At 40.7% G+C, this 12577-nt stretch overlaps 1 protein-coding gene across 3 annotated transcripts in view; it reads left to right on the top strand.

Moving 5' to 3' along the window:
* Positions 1–12577, top strand: part of ATL1 (atlastin GTPase 1) — a 75485-nt gene that overhangs the window by 31287 nt on the left and 31621 nt on the right. For all 3 annotated transcript variants that reach the window (XM_003792152.1, XM_003792153.1, XM_003792151.2), the window contains 5 exons: positions 1167–1414; positions 5073–5207; positions 6214–6318; positions 8771–8821; positions 10468–10524. In XM_003792152.1, coding sequence (XP_003792200.1) covers positions 1167–1414; positions 5073–5207; positions 6214–6318; positions 8771–8821; positions 10468–10524 — 596 coding nt within the window. The remainder of the gene's footprint in view (positions 1–1166; positions 1415–5072; positions 5208–6213; positions 6319–8770; positions 8822–10467; positions 10525–12577) is intronic.

Below are 12577 nucleotides of genomic sequence, written 5' to 3'. Positions count from 1 at the left end.
GCTACAACACTCAGCTGTTTTTTGTTGCAGTTTGGCCATGGGCCGGGTTTGAACCTGCCACCCTCAGTATATGGGGCTGGCGCCGTACTCACTGAGCCACAGGCACCTCCCGATTCCCCTCACATTCTGATCTAATTTCACTAGCTGAGTGGCAACTTCAAATACCGCATAGAATGAAAAAGTCCCCAAAGCCCCTATTAAGACCTGGCATATAAAAAGGTGATATCCAGACTGTCCTCAACTTACAATCATTTGATTTATGATTCTTTAACTTTACAATGGTGTGAAAATGATTGGAATTTAGTAGGGACTGTATTTCAAGTCCCTGTATAGCCACTAATCCCATCATGTGCGCTCTACCGTCATGACCTAATAACCCCCCAAAGGCCTCATCTCTAAAGTTATTGGATCACCACTAAAGAGCCAGAATATTAAAGTAGTAGAAAGATTTGGGATGAGAGTTTAGACACTGACAATCTAATCCCAGGTTGATAGTACCCATCTATGTAAACTTGAATTTGTGGCTTGCTAGTAGGTATGAAAGTTAATTAGATTCTTAATTTTCTTATGTCAAAAATGCAGATAGAAGTAAATACCTTGATGGACTATTACAAGGATAAAATAAATAATATAAGAAAAATATAGAAACACTGTATCAGGAGGTCTACCATTTCTTTCTTTCTAAATCCCATTCCTTTAGTTTCTTCATCTATGTTAAAACTAATAGCATTCTTGAGAATTTGTGATTCTCAGCCCTTCTGTGTTTTCTCCAATGTGTGTTCTACTTTAAGAAATGTTGCAAGGATCCTTTATGTAAGTAAGCTATTTCTAGGGGGTGGAGAAAGTGCAAATTAAACTGTTTTATTCCTCTGCTCCAAAAGTAGAGTCCTTTGCTTTGATTTTTTTTTTCTCACTCAGCAGAAATATCTGCATTGACTTAGAACTCTCTTGAAAAGAAAATTATCACAGATTTAGTCACATGATCAGAAAGAACAAATGTTCAGTCTGGGATACAGTGTGAGTGACAGTAAATATGTTGTTACAATGAACATTTCTAGTTCCCCTGTGTTCCTGTGGCAGATATTTGAGAGCTGCGTGGTACCTATGACATTGCTTGGCTCTCTGGGAGAATGATGCGCTGAACTGGTTGCTGCTTTGTTTAACAGGTGGATTTTCAGAAAAGACATACGAATGGAGCTCAGAAGAGGAAGAGCCAGTGAAAAAGGCAGGACCAGTCCAAGTCCTCATTGTCAGAGACAACCATTCCTTTGAGTTAGATGAAGCTGCCCTAAACCGGATCCTTCTCTCGGAGGCTGTCAGAGACAAAGAGGTTGTCGCTGTGTCCGTCGCTGGCGCCTTTAGAAAAGGGAAGTCCTTCCTCATGGACTTCATGTTGAGATACATGTACAACCAGGTAATGAAGAGGGGCTTTAAAAGTTTCTTGTGTCGGGTGGCGCCTGTGGCTCAAGGAGTAGGGTGCTGGCGCCATATACTGGAAGTGGTGGGTTTCAAGCCCAGCCCTGGCCAAAACTGCAAAAAAAAAAAAAGTTTCCTGTGTCCTGTGCTTCTGTCACTTTGTGTTTTTTATTTAGCAGTGTTTACTGTTTCCATTTTTATTATGATGCACTTGAAATATGAACCAGTTAAAAATTGCTGTGGTGTAACGGTTCCAGCCTCAGTGCTTTGGGTTCCACACTACACAGGCGACTTTCCTCCGAAGCTACTTTGTTGCATCTACCTTAGGATATAATTACTTTTATTCTTTTAAAAACAGACACAGTTTAACATTATGATTATAAACTTACGTTACAGGCTTTAAATAACTTTTGCCATAACTTCTATGTTGTAATCACTTTTTTCTAACATTTACTGTGACATTTTTCAAGCGTGTAGCAAAGTTAAAAGAATTCTCTAGTGAATATCTGGGAACCCGCTACCTAGGTTCTACCATTGACATGAACGTTCTTGCTTTATCACTGGTGTCTCCCATGTTCATCTCTTTCCATCCATCACTCCATCTTACTTATTGATGCATTCCAAAGTAAACTGTTGTATCAGTACACTTTCCCATAAAAATATCTATATGTATCATTATTACATACAAAGATCAGTATTTAAGGGTATTTTTAGATACAATTTATATACAACAATATGTACAAATCTTAAAAGTACATTCGTGATTTCTGACAAATGCATAGACCTGCTCTGTCAAGATAGAGAACTTTGCCATTTCCCCAGAACGTTCCCTTTGATCCTTTACTTGTCAGTTCTTACTCTCAGCCTCCCCCTGGAGGTAACCGATAGTGTCGTAAGGTTTGCACCAACAGTGTGGCACAGAAAGAGACTCTGAGGGACCCAGGACAGAGCAAAGCAGAAGGATAGATAGGAGATTAGGGGTGAGGAACAAAAGGCTGGGAATGGAAATATCTAGTACTTTTCCTACCCTTTAGTCCATAGGAATTCTGATACCCAAAGACGCTTGTGTTGTGTGTTTACACTACAATTAAGCATTTTAGATTGATCGTTTATACTTGAGGTGTTTTTGAACAATTTTATAATGTTAACTTTAACATTTTCTATCTCTAACCTCAGTTCAAACATATCAAGAATAGAACTACCAAAATGATTCAGGCTTTAAAAGCAAACAAAAGTCTTACCAATCCTTATTTCTAGCATACCAACCTTAGTATGCTACTTAACACAGGTGGGAAAATTGAATGAACAAATTCTCTTCCTCTTCTTTGGGGTTATACAGTTCTAGGCATGTTCATAATTTTAACTGTTAAACATCAGAATCAAATGTATCTTGTCATGTTGCTTGTGTTAAGTAGCATTTGCTCAGATGAAAGTGCGTAGGATCGTGGGTTTCTTTTTTTGTTTGTTTTTTCCTGCACCCAATAGAGCATTCAGAAAGCAAGCCAGAATGAGGACACTTGTTTGCATAAGTGAATGTATCACTGACTGGGTTAAAGCAAAGCCCACTTTCATTTCTATATGTATGGGGTGGTCATAAAGTTCGTGTGCAATTTAAAATACTTTAACATAGCAAATTGCACTTGAACTTTATGGACAACCTGTATAATTATCATTCATATTAGAATGGCAAAATTCAATTTCAAATGTGATCTATGTTGTTCTTAGGAAAACTGTAATTAAGCTTATCTGATAATAATAGGTGAGTAGTAATCAAAAATGAATTTTTGAGAAAAATATTGAGTGCATATTTGAGCAAATGAAACAAGCTAAATTTTAGATCTGCCAACATAACTATTAGTGGACATTTTCCTTGCCTTTCAAAATTATTTTTCAAGCTTAGGGTTTTTATAAATATCTAGAGGTCGATCACTGACCAGATGTTAATGTTATAGTAATTTTATAATACTGATTCATAATATCACAATATATTCATTGAAGGATTCATCCCAAGATTTATTCCGGGCAATGCCCTTTTAGAGTAATTTTCTAAATCAGTTAGTAGGTGTTTATTGCCTACCTGCTGCCTGCATTATGCTCATCACAGTGACGGATACCAGAGAAGACAGAGATTTTTGACATCTCACGGTTTAACCAAGGAGACAGAATCAAGATAAAGGAATATTTAAAGCATCATTACATGCTAATCCATGTGTTTCTGAGTGTAGCTTGAGGACGTATCTTTGTAGGCAGGAATTATCAGGGAAACCTTCATAGGGAAGGACCCGAGGATATATTTGGAAGATGTGCAGGACCTGATCAGGAGAGGGAGCAGGAGGGGACCCATGAGACTAGGAGGACTGAGCATGAGGTATGCGATAAACAGAGGGTAGACCTTCTTCCCCGGAGTGGAGATGAACAAGAAATAAGATGGAACAGGTGTGTGCCAAGCGACGGAACCAAAGTATACAGGACCCAAACTTGAGCTCTGGATAAGCGTCCAAAATGCTACAGAGCAAGATAGGACATAATGAAATAAAACTTTCCTTTATAATAATGTATATATACTTCTTATTAATCTGGGTTGCCTGCTTCCAAATTCCTCTGCATTAATTAATATGAGTTTTTAGATTGGCGTATTATTTAATAAGATTTTCCAAAAATTAATAACGTTTTCTAACAAACACCAAAATAAGTATAACTACTATTAATGAAGGTCACCAGTGGCTTACAAAATCTAAGGGACATTTTCCATTCTGTATCTTCCTGGATCTTAGGTCTTTATACAGTTGACTTTCTTCCCTTCTCCTTTCCTTTGGCTGCTCTAATCTGTACACATCTGTCTCTTTCTCCCCATTGTCCTGGCCCTGGTTCAGGCCCTCAATCACTTTTTGACCTTTGTAATAGCTCGCCCCGTTTGCCCATTCTGGTTATCATTTTCCTTCCCTTCTAACTAGCCCTTTCTGATTCTAGAATAATCTTTCTACTCACAATTGTCATGATAATTCATCTCTGTTTCTTCATAACTCCCCATTGCCTATAGGATAAAATCTAACTCCCTTGAGCAACTTCTTTACAAGACCTTCAGAATCTGACCACCGGCCAGCCTCTCCCTGCTGCTTGCTTCCTCCTCACCCCGTACCAAAGCATTTTATGTATAACCTGACATAAGATGCTCCTTCCTTCATCCCTCTCTCCCTTCCTTCTTCCCAGAATACCTTCTCCAAATTTGCTCAGCTGAAAAATTCCTAAATATTTGTATAGTCTTAGCTCAGACATCAGCTGTGCTCTGAAGTCTTAGCTGACCAGGAGTTTCCTACGCCGCCTTCCACGCGTGCCCTCTGCACACTCCCTCTTCGGCACCCATGTGCTGCATCAGAACGGTTTGTTAGCATCTGTCTCCCTGGTAGGCTGTGAGTTTCCTCTGTCCTGGAATGGCATCTTTTCATCATTATATCCCCCAGAACCTAGCATAAAATGTGGCAGATGTTTGCTCCCTCTAATTATTTTTTTGATGCATGATGTGATTATGTCAGTGCAATAGATATGCCTGTGTTGTTCCTTTTGACTAAAGTTGGGGAGGGGTAAGAATCTGAATAGATGAATGAAAATACTATAGACATATCTAGTTTCATATTACAGACTTTATTAACTTATAGGAATCAGTCGATTGGGTTGGAGATTACAATGAACCGTTGACTGGTTTTTCATGGAGAGGTGGGTCTGAACGAGAGACCACAGGAATTCAGATATGGAGTGAAGTCTTCCTTATCAATAAACCTGATGGTAAACAGGTATGATGCGAACTTTTTAAGTAAAATTGAGTTTTCACTTGCAACAGTTATACTTTTCAGGATCCTTGTGAATACTTTTTGAGAATTAATTTTGCCCAGTTGACGTGAAGCTTCCAGTGGAGGTGGCATCCTACCGTGTTTCCCTGAAAATAAGACCTACCCCAGAGTAAGCCCTAGCAGGATTTCTATGCATTTGTTAAACATAAGCCCTACCCTGATAATAAGACCTAGTGATGGCCGTGGCTATGCATAGCCACGCCATGCATTTCGGAGCGGAGTGGTAAGAAAGAGTGGAATACCTTTTATCTGCCCCAGCTCCTTTCTCCAAGCCGTTCGCACTTGCATGGATGTGTGTGTGGTAACCATGGTCGCAGGCATCCTATTGTGCATGTGCAAACGGCTAGGGGAAAAGAGTTCACACATCACCAGCACCAGCCCCACCAACAAGGTCGGCTCCCTCTGTCAGGTTCTAGAAGAAGATGACTTAACTGTATTTGAATAAATGTAGATTGTTGTATTATACTTAATAAAAATAAGACATCCTCTAAAAATAAAGCCCTAGTGTGTCTTCTTGAGAAAAAATAAATATAAGACAGTGTCTTATTTTCAGGGAAACACAGTATCGCATGATCCCAGTTCCCTTCTGTTGATCAGGGTGGCCCCAGTTGACATGAAGCCTCCAGTGGAGGTGGCATCCTATCGCATGATCCCAGTTGCCTTCTGCTGATCAGGGTGGGCATGATTATACAGACAATAAAAAACTGGCAAGCTGATGTCAGTATTTTTTTTCAATGCCACATAGAGTTTCTGTTAAGTTGGATTACCAATGAAGATTTATTACTTCAGCAATCAGCAGCCAATTAATATTTTTATTTTCTATGGCATTCACAGCATGTGTAAGAAATTACCTAAAGTAGTATTCATTGGTAGTGGTTGGTTTAGTTCTTATGCTGTTAATGTTGTGGTAACCCTGATAACTCAGCAGTACTACACTCCTTGCTTACAGGTTGCCGTGTTACTGATGGATACTCAGGGAACCTTTGACAGTCAGTCGACGCTGAGAGACTCGGCCACAGTGTTTGCCCTTAGCACAATGATCAGCTCAATACAGGTATGGACTGGAATAAACCCGTTTGGGTGCATGTTTCTTTAACTGAAATCATGAGTGTATCTTTCTATACACATGTGATAGTGAGATAAGCAACAGAAATGGCAAATCATATATAGCATGTGACTTAATTAGCATAACAATTCTTGTGATTTCTGTAGGAATAAAATTGTTTTTGTTCCTGTAGTATAGTTACTGACAAGTTTTCAAAATGACTCCTTCAGTCCGACAAGATTATGTTATCTTATTGGTATTTTTCTATTTAAAGCCTTCAGTAAACTCAAAAATATTAAATATTCTCTGTGTATACATTGGGGCCACCTATTATAAGTTATATTTAATGAAACAGGATTTACATATATGTAGTTTTATGCAGCCAGTGAAAATGTTTCTAAATGTAAAAACACTTATGTGTGTTCATAAATTATTAAAACACACCTTAATATACATTTAGGAAAGTAAATGCCTTAATTAAATTTTTTCTTTCCTTTTATCTTTTTCTTTTAAAAAGTGTTGGTTTTGAGGTGATTGCAGGCTTTCTAAATTGTCCTGAAAATCCTTGGAGAATTTTATTAGAATTTGATTATAATGATATAATAAAGGATTTTAAGACTGTTTTTAGATATTTTTTCAATTCACTAGAGAGAGCAAGAAGAGAGAGTGGCCAAAGAACAGCAGATCAATAAAAAAAAATGAGATGAGATAGTTTTAAAAGGCAGGAGAGGCAAAGTAGTGAGGGTGGGAGCGTCAGGGCTGATGGTGTCACCACATACAGGGGATGGAGGGGCAGAACCAGCACCAAGGTATTCAGATGGGGTTAGGGCAACCAAGAGAGGGTGACTAGAAAAAAGAAGGGAAGATTGAGTTTGTCTCACGTAGTGTGAAGGACTTTAAAGTAAAAAACATGGGAAAAAGGCATGGCCTGAACAACTGACTAGCTTTTAAAAATCTGCTATATTTTTAAAAAATTGATAAAAATTTATATATTAATCATGTGTGACAAGCTATTTTGAATATGTATACATCTTAGAACACCTCAGCCAAGCTTATTAACCTGTGTGTTACCTCACATACTTATTTTTGTGGTGCACACATATACTGTTTTTTTAGAGACAGTCTTACTTTATCGCCCTTGGTTGAGCGACGTGTCATCACAGCTCACAGCAACCTCCAATTCCTGGGCTTAGGCAATTCTCTTGCCTCAGCCTCCTGAGTAGCTGGGACTACAGGCGTCCACCACAATGCCCGGCTGTCTTTTTGCTGCAGTTTGAACCTGCCACCCTTGGTATATGGGGCCAGTGCCCTACTCACTGAGCCACAGCCACCACCTCACATATACTTTTTTTTTTTTTTTCAGTTTTTTGGTCCAGAGCCAGGTTTGAACCCGCCACCTCTGTTATATGGGGCCAGCGCCCTACTCCTTTGAACCATAGGCACCGCCCACATATACTCCTTGAATGAGCCTTTAAATAATTATACACAGAGTATACTGTTTGTATCATTACATAAACGTACAAACGGAAACTTTTCTTTGAATTAATATTTATTCCTCTCAAAAGAGAAGAAAGTTGTCTCAATGCTGTGATGTGTTTATGAGACAACAGTGCATATGTGTAAGGGTGACTTGTTATTCAGAACCTAACTTTTATGTGGTGAAACTCTATGTAATCATAAGCAAAATAATCAACTGTGAAGAAGTCAACATAATTATTCAAAATAAAATCTTTCATATGGATTGCTCAGATTTATTTATTTTTTTAGCCGGGGCTGGGTTTGAACCTGCCACCTCTGGCATTTGGGCCGGCGCCCTACCCTTTTGAGCCACAGGCAGATTGCTCAGATTTAGATTGCTATTATTTTAGTATGCTTAGAAGAATGATTTTGGCCAGGCATGTTGGCTTACACCTGTAATCTTAGTCCTCTGGAAGGCTGAGGTGGGTGATTGTCTGAGCTCAGGAGCTCGAGACCAACCCGAGCAAGAGCGAGACCCCATCTCTACTAAAAATAGTGGAGTACATATAGTGCCAGCTGAGGAGGGAGGCCGAGGCAGGAGAATTGGTCAAGGCCAAAGGTTTGAGGTTGCTGTGACCTGTGATGACATCATGGCACTCTACCCAAGGTAACAGAATGAGATTGTCTTAAAAAAAAAAAAAAGAAAGAATGATTTTTATTTTTCCTAATATCTAGACTAGTTGAATAAAATAATTTTAATATTCTCTGTCCAGAAGAGGTGAGTACTGTATTTCTAGAACCCTGTTGTGATGATTACACATTGTTTATTGTGTCTCAAGATTTGGGGCTCCCCTCTCGAGGCTTTGCAAACATCATTATGGGGCATGAATGTAAGAGAGTCCAATTTTGTGATAACATATGTTTAGAAAAATAGAGAATGACATAGTAAGCGCCGAGGATGATGCCAGTTCTCCTCTCATGTGGACTTTGTTTCTTAATCAAGGTATATAACTTATCCCAAAATGTCCAGGAGGATGACCTTCAGCACCTTCAGGTAACAGCATTTATAAGCTTTTTTGTATATGCAGTTGTCTTTTGAACATGTACAACAGAACTTCGAGGAATGATTTAGAAACATAACTGAATGAGAATTGTATTTTCAGATTTCATGTTAAAAATCTGATCATCTGCCTGGGTGGCTTCCACTCTCCAAGCAGTATTTAAATCTTAAAGAAGGAGAAGCTTGTGTCTCCCCACAGAGGTTCCCATCTCTGTGGTACTCTCTGCTCTCTTTCAATTCATGTTATTGCCATCAGAGGCAGTAGGGTTATATTGTTCCTCTGATAGTTTTCCTTCTCTATATCTTACAGAAAAATATGCTTTCAGTGTATCATCTTGGCAATCAGAGCCATGTAGCAAAATGTGCAAATTGAACAACAAAGGATGATAGAACAGGATGGTCCAGGACCCTGGAAACAGCATTTGGAGCTCACATGTAGCAGTTTGGTTTTAGTAGCTCACACTGACAGTTTATGACAAATGGGCAGCATGCTGAATAATAGTTACATGTTTTTCACAATAAGAACAATCACTTCTCTGGGCACGTGTCATGACCTAGCCAGCTGCTCTCCGAGCTAACGGCCCGGCACTGCTCCATACTAGGGTAGGGGCTTCTAAGAAGAGTGCTGGGTGGGAACTTTGACATTGCACAGTGTATCTTGAGGTAACTTTAAAATTTGCCTGTAAATTACAATATGTTAGCCACCTTCCGAAATTGTTTGAATTCAGATTATCTTAGTAAATGATTCTAGTGAGAGTGCTCCTGGACCAGCTGTCTTTTAGACCTGATCTTTTAGTCTAAAAGACACTCTAATCGGGTGCCTAGTAATTGCCTTTGCTTTCTAGATTCTCGCCACTCCCGCAGGTGAGGCAGCATGATGATTGGGGTGCTGTCCTAGGGGGATAAAAGATGCTTGTGTGTCAGCATTGGTCCCCAGCTCTGAGAGCACCGTGGCATGTTGCTCTCGTGCAGGGAGTGGCTGTTCTGTGTTCCATGCAGCAAGCCACTCGGCCAGTCTGGACACAGCTCTTATCAGAGGCCCGGGCACAATCAGCCCCTCAGGTCTATGATCTCCAAAATCTCACATTGTGGTGCTCCATGGTCTCCCTGGGAGCAGTAAAAGATAAGAGAAGGCAGTGCGTTTGCTTCTCCACTTCCTCAGCTGAGGCCTTGGTGGGGGTCCCAGCCTCGTGCCCCTGCGCTTCCCCAGGCAGTGGCTTCTGTAACTGTGTCCTCCATGGTTTATGGCTTTCTGACCTAATCTATGGAAACTCCGCTTTGAAAGGTCATTTAGTGTATGTTTCTTCTTTCTTCCCTACAAAAAATTAACCCACATTCTAGATATAAAAGATATTAGTTTTAAAATAGAAACTTTATTTTTTAAATGTACTTTAAATATCTTTAATGTTTCAATATATAATTGCTCTCCTATCTCTTTTCTACCTGTCTAATGCTTATTACCTGAACATGATTATTGTCATCTTAATAATACAGTATTTTATAACAGCTAGGGGAAAAGAGGGAGGAAAGCCAAGAAGTAACACTTTGCAGATACTGAAATGTCTCCTCCGTGTGTGTGTATATGTGTGTGTGTATGTGTGTGTGTGCGTGTGTGTGTGTGTGTGTGATTTTTCCTCCAGCTTTTCACTGAGTATGGCAGACTGGCAATGGAGGAGACCTTCCTGAAGCCATTTCAGGTGAGTAAAATGGTTGATTCTTAATAGAGGCTCCTGAAGACTATACTCAGTATATTAATTAATCAGGGTCGTGTTTCTCATTTTCTTCATTTCGTTTAAGAAGCATTTTTGAATAACTATTTAATGCTATTTGATGCAAGGAAGAGATAGAAATGGGGAAATAGAAATTTTTTAATTATTAAAAACAATGGGGATGTAAAAAGATGAATTAGACGGGTGGTGTCTTTGGCTCAAAGGAGTAGGGCGCTGGCCCCGTATGCTGGAGGTGGCAGGTTCAAACCCAGCCCCGGCCAAAAACTGCAAAAAAGAGATGAATTAGACATTCTCACCAGAGAATGAGCTATTCTTCCCTGAACACAACCCTAGAGATGTCACAGGAACCAGAAGAAGCTGATGAATTTGTCAAATGTAAAAGCTAAAACCAACCAACAAGATTCCTGGCACAATAAAAGGTGGTATCTAGCAGCAGCAAAATCCAGCTGAGCACCAGAGAGGAGATGGGGTGGAGGGCAGCTGCTGAAAGTCCTTTTCTTTCTCACACATTAACCTGTTCATTGCCAGAGAGTATCAGGACAGCAGCCAGCTCAGCCCTTGTGGGGACAGCAGGGAATGTCAGGGCAATGCCTCAGCCTGGATAAAGTATACCTGTCTCCTTCATGCTCCTGCCCCTCTTTAAATACCAAGAACAAGGATGTTATGACTAAGTTGAACAGCCCTTAAAAACAGTCCTGGAGGGAGGTGCAGACCTAACACCACCAACTGTTGCCTGAAGTGTGTCTCCTCAGTCTACATTGCTCAGACGGAGCCCAGGCTGAGCTCCGGAGTTTAGCTCCTCCCTGCAGTTACCTATCCCGGTCAGATGGTCACACCCTGAGGGTCTACTGGCCCACAGCCAAGCCGAGCAATTGAGAAAAGGCAAAGGAGAATCAAAGGCCGAAATACCAAGAAATTTAAGAGAAGCTGTAATAGTTATCTTCTGCTGTATAACAAATCATCCCACATGATTTTTGAAGGTCAGGAGACTGGAGTGGCTTAGCCCGCATAGTTTTGGCTTTAGGTCTCTCATGAAATTACGCTCAAGATGTTGGCCAGGAAGACATTCCCTGAATACTTAGTGTGAAGATCTCCCTCCAGGCTCATTCACATGGCTGACGGCAGGAACCTTCAGGTCCTTAACGTGAGGGCCTTTCCACAGGGCTCCCGACAGCAGGCTTCCCCCAGAGCGAGTCATCCAATTGTGAAAGAGAAAGAAAGTAAGAGAGAAGCCACAGTTTTTTATGACCGAATCTTGGGAATGATACACCATCAGTTCTGCCATATTCTTTCTTTCTTTCTTTCTTTTTTTTTTAGAGACAGTCTCACTATGTCTCCCTCAGTAGAGTGCTGTAATGTCACAGCTCACAGCACCCTCCAACTCTTGGGCTTAGGTGATTCTCTTGCCTCAGCCTCCTGAGTAGCTGGGACTACAGGTGCCCACCACAACACCTGGCTATTTTTTTTGGTTGCAGTTTGACTGGGGCTGGGTTCAAACCCGCCACCCTCAGTATATGGGGCTGGCGCCCTACTCACTGAGCCATGGGCGCCACCCAGTTTTGCCATAGTCTGTCAGCCATACAGACCAACCCTGGTAATGTGAGAGAGGACTAAAAAAAGACATGAATACCAGGGCAGTGATCCTGGGGGGTGTCTGAGAGGCTGACCAGAAGGTTTGCAAATTAAATACTCTTGGAAGGCCAGGTAGGGGGCCTTATGCCTATAATCCTAGCACTCTGGGAGGCCGAGAGAGGGGAGGATTGCTTGAATTTAGGAGTTCAGGACTACCCTGGGCAAGAGTGAAACCCATCTCTACTAAAACTAGAAAAAATTAGCCAGGTGTCATGGTATACCCCTGTAGTCCCAGCTACCTGGGAGGCTGAGGCAGGAGGATTGCTTGGGCTTGCAGAGAGCTATGATGCCATGGCACTCTACTTGAGGTGACAGAGCAAGACTCTGTCTTAAAAAAAATAATAATTGGGCAGCACCTATGGCTCAGTGGGTACAGTGCCGGCCCCAT

This window comes from Otolemur garnettii, unplaced genomic scaffold (genome assembly GCF_000181295.1).
Source record: "Otolemur garnettii isolate 467f Iridium unplaced genomic scaffold, OtoGar3 scaffold00054, whole genome shotgun sequence".
NCBI lineage: Eukaryota > Metazoa > Chordata > Mammalia > Primates > Galagidae > Otolemur > Otolemur garnettii.
Note: the sequence above shows the minus strand (reverse complement) of the source record. Positions and strands in the feature narration are given on the sequence as shown.